General features: G+C 42.8%; 1 protein-coding gene across 1 annotated transcript in view; it reads right to left on the reverse strand.

Moving 5' to 3' along the window:
- myo16 (myosin XVI) overlaps positions 1-18579 on the reverse strand; it is a 239976-nt gene that overhangs the window by 153308 nt on the left and 68089 nt on the right. Inside the window, exon 9 of the mRNA XM_069890622.1 lies at positions 11465-11615. Within this exon, the coding sequence (XP_069746723.1) occupies positions 11465-11615 (151 nt within the window). The remainder of the gene's footprint in view (positions 1-11464; positions 11616-18579) is intronic.

The following is an 18579-nucleotide window of genomic DNA, read 5'->3' on the forward strand; positions in this document are numbered from 1 at the left end:
CACACAAGTCTTAAGTGGTTGCAAAAACAGAGTCACCCAAGTGTTTATGCATATTATTATGGAAGGCTTCAATCCGGTTGAGAAAAAGATTAATAAAAATGACAGGATCCTGCATTATAAATTATAGGCAAATAATACATTTCCAAAGAAGGTAGGTGAAATTATTACAACACTCTACTTAAGGTCTCAACTAGAATTTTGTTCACCACATTTTATAAATATGTAAAGGCCACGAACAAGGTGATTTACCAGGAATGAAGCTTTCAGTTACAGGTGACCTCGGAGTCATAGTAGGGTAGAGTTAATCAAGAAAATCTAGGGGCTTTTATTCTTCTTCCTGCTGAAGGGCCTAGGCCTGAACCATTGGTTTCCCTTTACTTCCTAGGGATGCTGCACGACCTGCTGAGTTTCTCCAACATTTTGTGTGTTGTACCAGAGTTACAGCCTTTCAGGTTACAGAAATTTGGTCTTATCGAATTCACAAACCATTACCCAAATATATGTGATGCAGAATAAAATTAATTCATACCAAACTTCTATGGGGGGGAAAAAAATAAACAAAAAGATGAAAGAAGCAAATGTTGTCTATTTTTACATTCTCAACTCGTTTTTCATGCTTTTGCCCAGAAAATGTGACAGATCTATTAGCATGGAAGTTTCACTTTGCTTCCTGCTGTTTTCTTTTTTTGTGGTTTTCCATATAATTTACCCTCAATATATCTAAAACAGGACCAGCAAGTTTAAATCAAATTATAGCTACTCCTGCCTGGAAAGAGATACAGGAGTATCAGAACCGGAAGCACGAGGGTGAGAAACAGCTTTTTACCATGGGCAGTGAGAATTCTGAACAACTAATGAACTGCTCATACAAATCCTCCATGTCTCAACTATTTATTTAACAATAATATTTATTTAACGTACTATTTGTATATGCATAATGTGCATATTTATCATTTTTCTGTATATATGTTTGCAGTGTGTTGCACTGTGGCCAGAGAATAGTTTTGTTGGGTTGTATTTGTACAATCGGAGGTTAAATATACTTGAAGTAAACCTGACCAACCATTTATCTGTTACGAGTAAAATAGTTAAACTATCTTACGTATATTTGTATACTTGTTTAAAGGTGTACCTCCTTATTGAGGCTGGAAGTTGTTAACCACCTGCTGTCAAATGTAGCTGCTGGCCTCATAAGATATCCACTTTGGAAACTGACAAGGCAGCCTACTGTAGAAATAAGGGACTGCCTAGTGTAGACTGATGCAGAATGATCAATTTTACCTAATGCCTATATGTGCCTTGCTGCTTTGTGAAGGAATGTTGAGATAGTTGTGAATATATTTTAGATAAGTGAGAGACCCCACCACTGGAAGGTTAACCAAATATCATCAGAGGGAAGATTTAATTGTGTTGCCTTAATCCCAGTCTAGGAATGCTAAGATGTTAGTAAATAATTTAAATAAGTGAGGGGCACCATGACTTGTGTTGCTTGGCATTTCCACTTGCCTCAAGTTTACCAGATCATGTAATGTGTAAGAACGATAGCTTGGGAAAGAGTAATGCATCTGTGATTGATCCACAAAATGATGTAATATGCATATGAAGAATGTGTAGTTCAGTGGTGATAGGATGATGTTTGTTACATGGTGGAGACGGTTTTGTGATTGGTTAACGACAGATGGTGGCAAGATATACAAACCCATGTCTCTGAATGTTCAGGTGCTCCTTGATCCTCGAGGGGGTTTGAAGGACCTCCCAAGCTTGTATGTGAATAAAGGAGTACTGGGAAATTAAAGCATTTGAGCCCTTCATTCCTTGTGGTATATTTACTGAAGAAAAGAGCACCACCCAGAACTCGGACGAAAAGGGTCAAGAAGGCAACATTCATCACTACTCATCATTACTATTGAAAAAAAAAAGACATTCTGTAGAAACACTTCTCCACTCTTAACATGGGACTCAATGGCAAACAGAAGTTTGCATTATGGAAAATTGTGATAATTTTTTTTTCAGCTATGCAATCCCTCCATAAGATGGGGGATTGCCTGTGCGAGGACATACTGAAGGACCTCGTGTCATTGGCTCAGGAGCAGAAAATGACAGAGAAAATTTCACGGAGGTGGATAGGGCTTGACAAATCCACATCAAACTGCCAGTCATCTCTGCCATCAACGGAGGAGATGTTCCTAAGTATCAGTAGGATTATATGGGGAGATCAGGACACAACTTCTTCTGGTGAGAGAATGGACTAATGTGGTCTGGGAGTCATGAACATGATAAAAATTCTCATGAGAAATCTTAACTCACACTGTTAATCTCTACGGTCTCTTCACTTATCACAAAGCAGGAGGATGAGATTTCTCATTGAGAGTGCATCACTACAGGACTCACACCCAACATCCACCAGCACAGGTGAAGACTCAGTACATTGGTGAAAGCTGCCCACCTTCTGGATGAACAGGCCTCTCACTTGGGTCATCCAAGCAGATTATCTCCGATTCGACAAAATACTTCTACATCGTCAGCTCACTGGATCAGGAAGCCTCCTCACGAGTTGATGACCTTATCCAGGCGCCACCAGAGGAAAGTCTAAAGAACCTCCTAATTAATACTGAAGGGCTTTCAAGATGCAAGAGGGTCACAAGGCTCCTCCACCTGGATGGCCTAGGTGGGACAGAACAACGTCCGCTCTCATTAACAAGATGCTCACCCTGGCAGAGGAACACAAGCTGTGCCTCATGTTTGATCAGGCGTTCCTCAAGCAAATGCCCAAAGACATTAAGCTGCTGCCAGCCTTCAGCAAACCACGCAAGGTCATGACATGGGCATGGCATGGGCAGACGTACTTTACCGCCCCCAATGCAAGCCCACAGGAACAGATGACCATGTTACAAAGCCGCCGCCCAAACCTGCACGGCATCACAACAGGCCCACCCATATTTTCCTGTGCCCGATGCCTGGCTCCCAACAAGTTCAACCTCGCCAAGGAAGAGGAACTCTGCATCATCCACCAGTCTGACAGTCTCTCCTCCACTTGGTGCCTAAGCCAAACAGCAGCTAGAGACCCTGCAGAGACTACTGGTGCCTCAGTGATGCAACAATACCTGACCACTACCAGATCCATCATCTACACAATTTCATGGCAAACCTCCATGGTGCACGTATCTTCTCTAAGGTTGACCTGAATCCAGGGATACCACCAGATCCCCATTCACTAGAAGACTGCCATCATCACCCCCTTAAGCTCGAGTTTCTCCACATACTATTCGGCCTAAAGAATGCAGCCCAGACCTTCCAGTGCCTCAAGGACATGGTCAGCAGACTTACCGTTCCTCTTCATCTACCTGGACAATATCCTAGTAGTAAGCAAGACACGCGAGGAGCATATCTCCCATTTCTCCCATCTTTTCAACCAGCTAGCCAAATATGGCCTCGCCATCAACCCAGTGAAGTGCCAGTTTAGCCAAGAAATCAATTTCTTGGGCCACAGGATCACCACAGACGGCACCACTCCTTTACCCATCAGGGTGAAGGCTATCCAACAGTTCATCAGGCCAACGACTGAGAGGACTGCAAGAATTCATGGGCATAGTGAACTTTTACAACAGATTCATCCCCACAGCAGCCAGCATCATGCGCCCACTCTTCACCTTAATGTCAGCCTCCAAGAAAGACTTCAACTGGTCTGCATTCCAGAAGACTAAAGAGGCCCTGGCTACCACAACAGTGCTCACCCACTCACGCATGGTCTTGCCCACAGCCCTCACTGTTTATGCATCCAATACAGCAGTGGATGGTGTCCTGAAACAGTTCGTGGACAACGCTTGGAGGCCCCTCACCTTTTTTCAGCTGTCACCTACGAGTGTCTGAACTGAAGTACAGTGCGTTTGACAGAGAGCTGCTGGCCCTCTACCTCGCCATCCATCATTTTCACTACTTGAAAGGTTGGCCTCTGACATTCACCTTCTCCAAGCCCTCCGATCCACGGTCCACCCACCAGCAGCAGCACTTATCTTACATCTCGAAGTTCATCACCTCCATCCGCCACTTCTCTGGCGAAGAGAATATTGTCACTGATGTACTCTCCAGGCCAGCTGTTCACACCCTAATGCATGGCATCAGCTACCATGACCTGGCTCAAGCCCAGCAAGACAACCCTGAGGCCCACAGCTTCAGGATGGCAATCATGAGTCTGCAGCTCCAGGACGTCCCACTGGACACCAATGGCGCGACCTTGCTCTGTGATGACTCCACCTGCCAACCAGACCAATCATCCCAGCCCAATGGAGATTAATGGTTTTCAACACGCTGCACAGCCTTTCCCATCTGAACAATGGCACCGATGATATTCTCTCACTTCATCTGGCATGGACTACACAAGCAAGTTAGTGAATTGGTGAAAACCTGTACACACTGCCAAAATGTGAAGGTCCAGCTGCACTCCAAACCCTGCCTCCAACAGTTTGATGTACCAATTTGCAGGTTCCAGCACGTCCATCTCGACATAGTGGGCCACTTATGAGTCTCCCGAGGGTCAAGCTACGATAAAAGACAGATTTACCCAGTAGCCGGAGACTGTCCCAATCCCAGATGCCACCTTCTTCTCTGCCTTGGTCTTCTGTTATGGAGTCCCAGCACACATAATTACCGACTGGGGGGGCCTCAGTTCACTTCCGCCCTTTGGAATGAACTCTCCAAACTTCTGGGCACCCAGCTGCACTGCACCACCGCCTACCATCCCCAGTCCAAAGGATTAGTCGAGCGCTTTCACTGTCACCTTAAGTTGCCACTGATGGAAAGGCTGGAGAGGCCATCCTGGTGAACAAACTGCCATGGGTCCTCCTCGGTATCCGCACAGTGACAGAAGATGACCTGCGAGCCTCCTCAGCAGAGATGGTCTGCAGTGAACCCCTAGCAGGACAGTGGCACCATAATTGACAGAGAGGCAAAATGGGATCACTCGCACCACCACCGCTATTGCGACACTGCCACCCTCTCTCTGCTAACCCCCCAAGCCTAGACACCTGCGACTGTATTCATTTGCAGGGGCAGACACAGTGTCCCTACTAGGGACCCTATAAAGTACTTCACAGGAATGCCTCCACTTTCACCCTTGACAATGGGGGCAAAGAAGAACTTTTCACCCTAGACTGCTTCAAACCAGCAGACTTGGACTTGTCACACCCGGTGGTGGTCCCACTACCACTGAAGCAGAAGACCTCACCCACGACATGCAGTGAGACTACCGGCCCCGGTTCTGGGAGGGGGAGGGGCAGCATGGTTGTGTGGTGGCACACATATTTATACCAGCGAACTGCCTCCATGCAGTCAACGGAGCAGCCGCAGCAAAGATGTCGTCACTGGTTCTTCTCTTCCAGTACAGACCGGAAGTACGTGTATGTGCTTACATCAGCGTGATGCAAGTTCTGATACAGCAGGGACCAGCTCCAGAGGGGCTTAAAGGTTGCAGTGCAAACTTCAAAGTAAATCTGTTGTGCCTAACAACCTCTCAGCCCGTTGTCTCAGTGTTTGCTACTGTGCTCGCGCACACACCACTGTATTTGTTTCAGGTTCCCCACCTGCCTACATGTGTTGTGGATTTAAAGCCCTGTCATGCTTCATTTTATGGCTGAAGTTCTGCCAGTAGTGAACTTCACATTCATAAATATATGGATGAAGGCATCATGGAAACATCAATCTTCCACTTGTTGCTGCAATGGTTCAACAAAGCAGAGGATTAGGACAATGTTCACCAGTGCTTTCCTTGAATGTTCCATTTGGTTTTTAATTCATTTCTACTGCTCTGGTTTCAGAAATTGATTCTTGCTAAGTCTACCTGCAGCCGGATAACTATTAAACTTGGCATTTTGTATGTATTTCAATCCATAATCTATACTGGTTACTGCTTTTTATTTCTGGATACTATGCTTTTTTCCTGAAATCAATACTACTTCATGCATACATCCAGCTTATTCATCAAGGTCTCATTGATCACAAATCCAATTTCTTGGTATTAGGCACAATGTCATTCATAATCAAGAGAACCAGACAGCAATGGAATAGCTACCAATTTAAACAAGACAGTAGTAAACAGTTGAAAAGTTCAGGAACCTGCCTACATTTTCCTCATACGTTGATGAAGGGCTTAATCCCAAAACAATGGTTATGTATCTTTATCTTTGCTGTATAAAGTACATGGTTTGACTTGTTGAGTATCTCTAGTATTGTGTTTTTACTTCCAACTTGATAATATCAGTAACATCTCTTGTACAAACAGTGGAAAATAATACTATGTTTAGTTTACATTGCCACCAACTTAATTCCTTTATATTTTTGGAGACAGGTTATAAAAATAAAATAACAGCTAATAGTCCTTTGAATCCCACACCAATCTTTCAATTCACTCTTCAAAGAATGATTCTTTCAATTTCCACACCTGTTCTGATTTGGTTCCAGCCACCATAACCCAAACGTTTTTTCCCGTTATTTTCTCATTTTTTTTTTCCAATATAGCCCTTTGTGTTCATTGTGTTCTTTACACGAGGAGACTTGAATGAGGATTGGTTGACCACATTACAAAATCCTTCCATTCAATATTCAGTCTGATTCCCTGCAGCCTATCAACTTCATTTCCTGTCACACATTTGCTCTGACTTTCTATTTTTGACCAATAAAGAACTTCTTCAATTAGAGGAACACAATTTCAAATTGGGACCAGACTCACTGAAGTCTCATGGAATTAATATGGAGCTCAATGACTATAATAATTATTTTTAAATTTTACTTACAACGTGATGGAAGCTGATTCTGGCCATTTAAATCAGTGCCGCCCAATTACACCCAAATTAACCTACAATTTTGCTACTGTCTTCTATACTTCCACTTGATCCAGCTCATTATCAGCTTTATTCCACTAGCCATCTACTTTTGTTATGCATCTTAAGGCAGCACAGTTGGTGTAGCCATTTGCGCAATGCTGTTACAATGCCAGTCATCGGGAATGGGGTTTGAATCCTATGCTGTCTGTAAGGAGTTTATATGTGTTCCTCGGGTCTTTGTGGGATTTCCCTGGGTGCTCCGGTTTCCTCTCATCATTTGAAATGTACCAGGGTTTATAGGTTAAATGGGTGGCACAGACTCATGGACTGAAATGGCCTGTTATTGTACTGTATGTCTAAATTTAAAAAAACTCTATCCTTTATGTCATTTAATTTCCCTTGGCTTCTACATGATTTTAGAGCTTTAGTTTGAGGACTTTCCTCTTCTCATCCATTTCTCAGCACTATAAAGCATATTGAGGCTCAACATTTTGTAATTCTGAAAACTCATTAATCTTTTCCTTGAATTAATTTTGGGAAGTGAACACTGACCACACCTTGAAAATCCCATATGGCTGTTCCAGACTACAATTAAGATAGTGAATCATGAGGCAAATACAAATTAAATTAAGTAAAGAAGATTGATTTCCTTTCTGGAAAAGTATTTATGATTTGTTTTTAATACAAGTTCAGGGAGTTTCAAGAGCATAATTTCTGATGTCAGTTTTATAAATTCAATTTTAATGCACACATTAGCACTTACACCTGTCGGGGGTTGAGATTCACTCATCTTACCAGGTCTGCAAGTACTACCATACTCAGTGTAAGACAGTAGGTTTGAAAACTTAATTGCTACCCTATTGTGGTGCGCTGTTAGACAGAATCAGACACATACAAGCTAAAAACTGAACAAAAGGCTTTAATCCACAAAAACCTCCACAGAGCCAGGCTGGCTGTGGCTGCAGCAACTCTGAGTGAGGCCTCGAGAGGCCGGCACAGGCTTATAGCCCAGAGGGTGATTGACACCCAACCGGGTGGGGCTTGATCCATTCAGGCCGACTGATTGGCAGCCGACCAGGTGTTGTCCTGTCTCCTTACACTCCTGCAGGTACAGAGGTTTCCCCCTGTAGTAGGCCGGTGGTGTACCACCACACCTATCCAAGGATGTGTGCTATTTCTGAAGTGTATTTCAGTTGAACAGTATTCATAGAATTCTGTTTTTGTACAAATTGAAGGATAATTTCAATAGATGTTTGGTAGAATCTTACTTTCCATGCAGATCATGACTATCAGACAGTATATATGAAAAAAAGGAAGAATATGGGAACAACTCTGGAAAACTTCACAGTTTCTACATACTTTGGAAACTGCCACAGTGTAAGAAACACACAATTACTTCACCATTACTCGGAAATTCTGCCTCAGAGAAGGGTGACACCATAGTACAGCAACTGAAGCTACTGCTTCACAACTCCAGGGACACAAGTTGAACCCTGAATTCTGATACAGAATGTGGGAATTTGCCACAACCTTTCCACGACCAATGGATTTGCTTTGGCTTCTCTGTTTTCCTTTTTTCTAGGTGGGAAATCTGAAAGTCAGCATTTAATACGATCATTCCTCAGAGGCTGGTGGAGAAGCTGTCCTTGCTGGGACTCAACACCCCTCTCTGTAATTGGATCCTGGACTTCCCAAGTGAAAGATCACAGTTTTTCAGGGTTGGTAGTAGAATGTCGAGCACAGTCATACTGAACAGTCGCATATCTCAGGGCTGTGTACTCAGCCAGTTTCTGTTCATGCTACTGACCCACAACTGCATCACCAGATCCAGCTCCAACAGTGTGTGGTGCTACCACTATGTATATATGTGCTGCATGGTCCCGCTCACCCCACTGAACCTGTGACTCCTCCTTCCTAGATATCTCCATAAAGGCTGTTATGTTCAATCCCCTCCCTCAGTACCTGGCTTGGAACTGGGCCAGCAACATGCAAGCTGCGCTGACACTTTCAGGTGATTAAATTGTACTGAGGTGGAGAATTGAGCTATCCACCTACAACAACGAGCCTCCCGATGCCATATCCCAGGGTGCATGTGCCAATGCACAACTGGATTGGCCCAAGTCCTCCACAACAACCTCTGCCACCCCAGAGTCACCAGGCTCTACCACTTGTTACAGCCTGTAACCTCCCCTACTTGGTCGAAGATGTCAGGGAGTTGACACGCAAACCCCATTATACTGGATGGACAAAACCCACCTTATCAAAGCCTCCCACTGCTTTGAGGGGCTGAACATGGATTTTAAGGAGTCCTCCTATTCACCAACAGGAATGTATACTTTCTAAACATTGTAGATGAATGCACCCATTTCCCCTTCATCATCCCCTCCTTGGATATGATCACGGCCATGGTCATAAAAGCACTACATGGCATCTTCACTCTGTTCGGTTACCCCTGCTATACCCATAGTGACCTGGGGTCCTCCTTTATGAACAAGGAGCTGCACCAGTACCTGTTGGCCAAGGGCATAGCCACAGGCAGGACCATGGACTATAACCCCTGGGGGAACAGGCAGGTAGAGAGGTAAAATGCCACCATTTGGAGGGCGGTTCTCTTAGTCCTTAAATTGAAAGGACTACCCACCTCCCGCTGGGAAAACTCCCTGCCCGACGCACTCCATTCTACCTGGTCCTTTCTCTGTATGGCTACAAATGCAATACCACACAAAAGGCTCTTTTCTTCCCCAAGGAAGTCGGCATCCAGAGCCACACTATCATCCTGGCTGATGAATCCTGGGCCTGTGCTGCTCCGAAGGCACATCAGACACCACAGAACTGACCCTATGGTCAAGAAGGTCCACCTCCTCACGCCAACCCCCAATATACCTACGTGGAATATCAGGACACCGTCTCCATCCAGGACCTGGTGCATGCAGGAGACCCCTCAACTGACCAGCCAATTCCCTCCCCAGTAACCCCGACCAACCGGCCCCACCCAATTTTGTGCCCCAAAACTCCAACCAACCCGAACAGCACCACGGTACCAAACCCCCCTCAGCCACTGCCTGTTGCACAAGACACCACCCAGGAATTGACAGCTGTGACACGGCACACTCTGTGATGGTCGCAGCGACAGATGAGACCACCAGACTGGTTGAATCTTTAAGGGACTTTGGAACTGAAATGAACACTAAAGCATACCACCCTGCCGGACTTTGTTTAAAAAGGAGGGGTGAATGTGGTGCTACTACTCTGTGAATAGATGTATTTATGTCCTGCATGTTCTGACCTGTTCCCTGAACCTGAGACTCCTCCCTCTCAGATATCCCCATAAAGGCTGTTACATCCAAACCCCTCTGTAGGCATTTGCCTTGGAACCAGGCCAGCAACATTCAAGCTCTGCTGACACTTTAAGGTGATTAAAGCCAGAGGTCTGATTGTGGTTGACTGGTAGAACACGGTGTCATCAAATTTGTAACTGACACAATAGCAATAGGCCTTTCAGCAAGAATGATGAGTCACACTTGAAAGGATTGGCCCAATCCTGTAGTATGGTATGAGACCAACAACCCGAGTCTCAATATGGACAAGATGAAGGAGAAGATCGTGGAGTTCAGGAGGACCAAAAATAACCACCCTCCACTACATATCAACAACTCTGTAGTAGAGAGAGTGAAGAGCATTAAGTTTCTTGAAGTTCACTTAACTAGCAACCTATTGTGGACAATCAACATCACCTCACTTGTCAGGAAAGCACAACAGTGACTGCACTTCCTGAGAAGACTGAATTGGGCAAGTCTACCAGTCACCTTTATGTCAACCTTCTATAGGAGCTCTATCGAGAGCATCCCAGCCTGTTGAATCACAATGTGGTACAGATACCTCAGGGAAATGGATTGGAGATCAATCCACAGGACCATAAGTGTGGCAGAGGAGATCACTAGAGTCTCCCTCCCCGCAATCAACATGATCTACCAAGACGGTTGTCTGAAGAGGGCGTGCAAAATCATTGAGGATACCTTCCACCCTGCACAAAGGATATTTCAGCTGCTCCAGTCGGGGAGGAGATACAGGAGTATCAGAGTCATCACCACCTGGCTGAGGAACAGCCTCTTGCCATGGCCAGTGAGAATGCTGAACTACCCAAGGATCTGCTCGCACTAACTATCCAAGATGTTCATTTGTAGAAAACAATATTAATATATTTATTTGCATACCTAAAATACTTGTCCTGCATATGTATTGCATGTCTGTATATGTGTTATGTCTGGTTGTGCGTCTTCCTGTTTACACCAAGGTCTGGAGAATGCTGTTTCATTGAGTTGTACTTGTACAATCAGATGACAATAATCTTGACTCAATTTTGGTACCACAAAGGTATCTTTTCCAAGAATGACATGAATAAATATGTAAAGTTAAATATTAGCAATTTGCACATGATGCCAAAAATAAGAGATAGTAATTTGAAACATCAATGAGCCAAAATACTTCAAACAAGATCACAAAATAAACTTCAACAGTGGTTCAGCATTTGCTGTATTTCAAATTAATATGTATTAAACTGTAATACTATAATATAAATTTTCATTCCAAAACATACGAACTGCAAATTAAAACTGGTACATAGACAAAAAAATATTTGTGGTTACCTGTTCATCTCTGTAAGTGCCAATCATTGTTATATTGTCGTAGTGGCTCTCTTGTGAATTCTGTTTGCACAAGCTCCTCGAGGCAGCTTTAAACAACGTGTCTTTTTCCAACATGCTATCCTGTTTGGCTATGGGCAGGGTGAGAGGGCTGCTGAGAGATTGAATATAGGCAAGTTAGATCACCTTGAAGTTGTTCCTTCTAATGTTCCTGTTAAACTTTTTCCCTTTCACCTTTAACCTATGTCATCTGGTTTGTATCTCATCTAACCTCAGTGGAAAAAGTTACTTTCATTCACTCTATCCAATGAAGTTCCTACTTGTTTAACCTTTTCCTGTAACTCAGTTTCTCAAGTTACGGCAACATCCTAGTAAATCTTCTCTTTCAATCTTATTGATATCTTTCCTGTAGTTATCTCACCAAAACTGCACACAATGAATACATTTGTTCTCACCAATGTCTTAGACAACTTTTATAACATCCCAACTACTACAGTCAATAATTTGATTTATGAAGGCCAATGTGCTAAAAGCTCTTTATGACCTAATCTACCTGTGATGCTACTTTCAGGGAATTATGGATCTGTATTCCCAGATCCCTCCATTCCACTACATTCCTTCGTGTCCTACCATTTACCATGCATGCCCTACCACGGTTTGTCCTTCCAAAATGCAACACTCCACACTTGTCTACACTAAATTCCATCTACAATTTTGCAGCCCATTTTTCCAGTTGGTCCCGATTATTCTGAAACATTTGAAAGCCTTCCTCACTGTCTATTATACCTCTACTCTTTGTGTCATCAGCAAATTTGCTAATCCAATTTATCAGATTATCATTCTGATCATTGATATCTTTCTTCTTTGGCTTGGCTTCGCGGACGAAGATTTATGGAGGGGGTAAAAAGTCCACGTCAGCTGCAGGCTCGTTTGTGGCTGACAAGTCCGATGCGGGACAGGCAGACACGATTGCAGCGGTTGCAGGGGAAAATTGGTTGGTTGGGGTTGGGTGTTGGGTTTTTCCTCCTTTGCCTTTTGTCAGTGAGGTAGGCATTGATATACATAGTTAACAAATAACAATGGACTCAGTACTGATCCCTGAGGTTTCACCCTCCTGCCAAGCATTGTTAGTCTACCTTGCTGGTTCATGATCAAACAGTTCTTTGAGAGGATTGTTTGTTCAAGGTCTTTAACCCAACGAGACAACCTTGTCTATCTTGGGTTCTTCACACTGCAACCTTGCTTCTCCTGGTTCCTGGGAACTGTAAATGAATGTTGTATCTACATGGTCCCTTTAAGAGAGTTGCTGCTGGCTGACTCTGTGGTCTGCACACAAGCTTTCGTATCTCAATGTTTATGTTTACAAGAAAATTTTCTGGACTTCCTGCCAATTCTGCTACCAGAGCTGTGGCTTATCTTTTCAAGGATGCAAACAGTCTGGCTAGCTTTTGCCTCAATTTCAAACTACACAATCCACAAAAAGGTTCATAGGCTTTTGGAATATTCTAGTGTTACAGCATGGATGTCTTCTTGGCTTTAAATTAAGTTGTTAATAGTTTTAGACTAAATTTTACTAGCCTTTCTTCCGACAAAAAATCACAATTAGGTTTTTCTTTGAATCATCCACTATTACTCTCTGGCATTTCCTGTAAACCCAGTGTCAATCCAGTTTACTACTTTGCCATGAATACCGAGCGTCTGAACCTCCTAACTAACCTCCCATGTGGGACTGTGTCAAAGGGCTTTTAAAGTCCATGCAGATAACATTCATAGCTTTTCCTTCATCAACTTTCCTGGTAATCTATTCAAAAAACTCTACAAGATTTGTTAAACATACCCTACCACACACAAAGCCATGCTGACTATCTCTTATCAGTCATGTCAATTGAAGACCATCATAAAGATTGTTTTGAGAATGTACTTCTTTCATACATGTGAGGTCTAAAGGAAAACCACAAAAACACAAAGAAAATATGCATGATTTTATGCTTCTTTCAATTGGACTGGACACCACTGTTTAAGAACTCTGAGTTTAATCATTTTCAGGTGGCTGTTAAAAGAAATGAAAATGCAAAATCGTGTTAACTGCAGATGGCACGACTGATACCGTTCCAATATTTAGGATAAATTTTAACCCAGTGACAACTGGTGACATGACAATGGTTGCTGTTTAAACATCCTCTAAATGCGTGAACAATGTAGATAGGTGTGCAACTTTTATCCAAGTTCATTTTACATTGTTAGTTACATGGAAAATACTAATTAATTTTTAAATAGCAGGTACATTGGACATTGCCAGTAACATTTCGTGATTGTAAACATAACACCCACTATGGGATTTCAAGGTAAGCAATTCAAAGTGAAATGCTTTGACGCATTTCTGACTATAATTAACATTGTTTATATTGCCAAAGGATATCATGCTTCTCATGAGGCAAATGAAGGAGGTATATGCCACAAATAGGCATCTACGATTAAGTAAATTCCTTGAAGAGTATAAAGAATATGGGAAATCACTTCAGAAAGAAATTAGGAAGGTTAAAAAAAAGGCCTTGGTATATCCCTGGTGGATTAGGTAAAGAAAATCCTAAAAATATTCTACAAATATTTTATGATCTAGGGAGAGATTATGTTCCCCCAATGAGTGGCTGTTCATGTATAGAGCCATAAAAGATGGGCTGGTTCTTAAATAAATACATATCAGTAGGTTTTTAGCATGGAGAAGAATTTTGGAGAATAAAACAGTGATATCCTGAACCATATCAACATTATGAAGAGGGACAAATTGGCAGTTCTGAAGTGCAAAAAAAAAGTTAAATCCCTGTGACTCAACCAGGTGTATCTGAGGGTAATGTGGGAATCAAAGGAAGGGACTGCTGTTGTTCCAGCAGAGATTACTGTGCCTTTACTATCCATGGATGATGTACTGTGAGGATGGTTGATGTTTTGCCTTAATATAAAAAGGGTGTGAGGGACAGGCAGGGAATGACAATTAGTGGTGGGAAAGTTGATGAATGGGATTTTAAGATCCAGGGTTTATTTACCTTTGGAAAACCAAGGACTGATTTGGGATACTTCAGCATGATGTTTGTTGTTTATGGGCGACTACATATGATTAATATTTTTGAGTAAATTACCAAAACTACTGATGAGACTGGGACAGCAGATTTTGTCTACATGGACTTTGATAACAACCCACCAGGTAGTCTATCCTAGAAGGTTGGAATAAGATATAGAAGCAGGAGTAGGCCAATTGGCACATTGAGCCTGGTCTGCCATTCAATAAAATCAGGGTTGATTTGCCAGTTGACTCAACTCCACTATATACCTTTCCCCATTCTCCACAATTCCCCTATTATGCAAAAAATTAACCTAACTTTGTGATTTTAAAATATTTAAATGAGATAGGTTATAATGTTTCCCTAAGCAATGAATTCCACCAATTCATTATTTTCTAGGAAAAATTAGTTTCTCCTCATCTCAATCCTAAATCTGCTCTACCTAATCTTCTTCTTTCTTTGGCTTGGCTTTGCAGACGAAGATTTATGGAGGAGTATGTCCACATCTGCTGCAGGCTCATTGGTGACTGACAAGTCCGATGCGGGACAGGCAGGCACAGTTGCAGCAGTTGCAAGGGAAAATTGATTGGTTGGGGTTGGGTGTTGGGTTTTTCCTCCTTTGTCTTTTGTCAGTGAGGTGGGCTCTGCGGTCTTCTTCAATGGAGGTTGCTGCCCGCCGAACTGTGAGGCACCAAGATGCACGGTGGAAGGCGATATCAGCCCACTGGCGGTGGTCAATGTGGCAGGCACCAAATACTGAGGCACTATGTCCCCAAGTTCTAGTCTCACTGACCAGTGGAAACAATTCTCTGCCCCTTTTTATCCCTTTCATAATTTTAGATTTCCAAAAGATCCCTTCTCATTCTTCTGAATTCCAGTGAGTAGAGTCCCAGGCAACTCTATCTCTAATAGGCTAGCTACCTCAACCTTGGAATCAGCCTGGTGCACCACCTCTGCACTGCCTCCAAAGCCAATATATCCTTTTTCATGTAAGGAGACCAGAACGGCACACAGTATTCCAGATGTCGTCTCATCAGTACCCTGTACAGTTGCAGCAGAACCTCTCTGCTCCTAAGTTCAATCCCTCTAGCAATGAAGGCCAACACCCCATTTGCTTTATTGATTACTTCTTACATCTGCAAACCAACTTTTTGCAATTCATGCACAAACATTCCCAAGTTCCTTTGCACAACCGCATGGAATCAAGTGTGCAATAGCAAATTGAATACAAAATTGACTTGGTGGTAGGAGACGGAGTGTGATAGTGGAGAGTTGCCTTGCAGACTTGTAGTCAGTAGTGTGCTGCAGGGGCCAGTGGTGGGTACTTTATGCTCTTGATATATATTAATGACGTGGAAGAGAATGCAGGTGTTATAATGACCAAGTTTGAAGATGACACTGAAATTTGTGGCATAATGGACAGTGAAGTTACCTAAAGCTACACAGGATGTAGATCAACTGGGAAAATGGGTATTGGAGTGCTGAATGGAATTCAACTCAGACAAATATGAAGTAAACCATTTTGGGGAATTAGACCAGGCCAGGACTATTACAGTGAAAGGCACAACCTGGAGAGTGTCATTTAATATCAAGGCCTTTGGGTATGAGTACACAATTCTTTGATGGTATGACACATTGGTAGACAATGTGATGGAGAAGGCATATAGTATGCTTCATTTCATCAGCTGAGGCATTGAGTAGAGGACATTAAAGTGCTGGAGAAACTCAGTAATTCAAACTCAGTAGACCTTCTCCAGCATGTTTATGTATTGCCCTCTGACCAGAGTGTCTGCAGATTTTTCTGTTTGATTCCATTGACTACAGGAATTTGGATATCTTGTTCTACAAATCATTGGTTTGGCATGGAGAATTATGTGCAGTTCTGCTTGCCATGATGTAGAAAAGACTGATTAAGTGAGAGAGCATGCAAAAAAAAAAAAAAATCACACGAATATTGCCTGAACAAGAGGTTTCAAGTTAGACTCAGCGATTTATGGGTTTATGGAAGAAAATGTGGTGAGAGTGATGGAAGCAGGTACAACTACAATATTTTAAAGGAGTACATGGATAGAAAAGGTTCAAAGAGTTATAGCTAAATGAAACAAATGGGATGAGTTAGACTGAAGATTTGATGACCTGAAGGATTCTGCTTTGAAACATTGGGCATTCTTTTTCACCTGTTCTATCTCAAGCAACTTCCTTGTGAATTTCTTCTTCACCTTCTCCAGCACAAATGCGTGGTAATCAGTACAGCACTTAATAATCCAGCTATGGTCTGACCAAGGTTCTATGATGTTGAAGCATAACCTCCGCATTTCTCTTGTCAATGACCTAGCTAATGAATAAAAATACTCATATACCTTCCCTACCACATTCTTGACCCATATTACCACTTTCCAGCTCCATCTGTTTCTCACTATTCCCTGTGATCCTGCCATTCAATGCACACACCCTAGCCTCATTAGTAATGCCAAATGCATCACCTCATTTTGCAGCCCATTTTACCAGCGCATCAATATCTCTCTGTCATCTTAAACTACCTTCCACACTCTGAACAACTCTGTCAATCTTTATGTTATGCATGAACACCCAGATCACGTCTCCCAAATACACAACTAGGTCATTCATATAGATGACAAACATCAATCAGTGTGGGGCACCAGTAATCACAGGCATCCCATCACAAAACACCTCTCTACCATTAACTTCCATCTCCTATTTCCATCAACATTGGATCCAGTTTGCCAACTCCTATTTCCATCAACTTTGGATCCAGTTTGCCAACTCCTATTTCCATCAACATTGGATCAAATTTGCCAACTTGTCCAGGATCCCACAGTCCTTAAACCATTGAACAAATCTATTTATTAACTCTTCACAGAATTTTTTGCTTTCCTTTAGTGGTGTACTGGATTATCAGCCTTGATTTCTTATACTCAGGAATTAAAATTGAATCTGATTCTTTAATTCAGAGAGAAAAAAAAAATCTATGGCTGAAATAGATAATGTAATACAAGTTCTGCCCTTCTTTTACAACAACATTATAATTCTGTCAGAAAGAGAATGATGAATCTATTGAATAACAATATCACCTCTGCAAAACGGCAGTTCAGGTATCCAATATTCACCCTTTTGGAATTTATAAACTATTATTGAAAAATTTAAGATGTGCAATCAGATTTCACTCTTACAGAATCTGTGAGAACATATAACTGAATAACCACAAAATGAGAAAAAGAAGCAACATATTTTGTAAATTTTTGTCATTGCAGAAAACCTTGATACAGATAGTTTTCTTGGAATGCAACCCCTCAGTATAGAGAGGTGTACTGCATTAACTTAAAAAAAAATCTACAATGAGTTTTCAATGTTTCTCAAAAAGGAAGATACTCAAGACAATAAGCACTTTCAGGTAGCCAGAACCCCCCGATTGTAAAGCCGCATATTATGCCCATATGTGGCTGTCGGGAGGCCACTTGAAAGTGCAGGAGGCATATTATGTGAGGCAAACTTTGTAACCTTCCTCCAGGAGGGATAATTGCCGGAGCACTGAGGTCCCCTCCAGCACCTGAAGGGGATGACAATCAGCTGGCAAGTGCCTGACAGCCCCCCTCCCCGCTGCCCCTGCCATGGGATGTCACTGCTCTGCTCTCTCCCCATAGCCTCATGTTGGTCCCCACACTGATCCCACTGCTCTGCTCTCTCCCCATAGCTCCATGTCAGTCCCCACAATGATCCCATTGCCCCATGCTGTCCCCACAGCCTTGTATCAGTCCCCATAATGTGGAGCAGCTGGCGCGGACTGTCAGCGCTGGGGCAGCAGGTGTGGGATGCTGGGGCGGCTGGTGCGGGCAGAGCAGCAGGATCAGTGTGGGGACCGACATGGGGTTACAGGGAGAGAGCAGAGCAGTGGGATCAGTGTGGGGACTGACATGGGGCTAGGTTAATTGACATATAATGTTTGGTGCAGACATTGTGGGCAAACAGGCTGTTCCTGTGCTGTACTGTTCTTTGTTTTAGATATTAATTGTAAATGGTGTTTGCATTTCCCTCTGACAA

This window comes from Narcine bancroftii, chromosome 7, assembly GCF_036971445.1.
Source record: "Narcine bancroftii isolate sNarBan1 chromosome 7, sNarBan1.hap1, whole genome shotgun sequence".
In the NCBI taxonomy this organism is placed as follows: Eukaryota; Metazoa; Chordata; class Chondrichthyes; order Torpediniformes; family Narcinidae; genus Narcine; species Narcine bancroftii.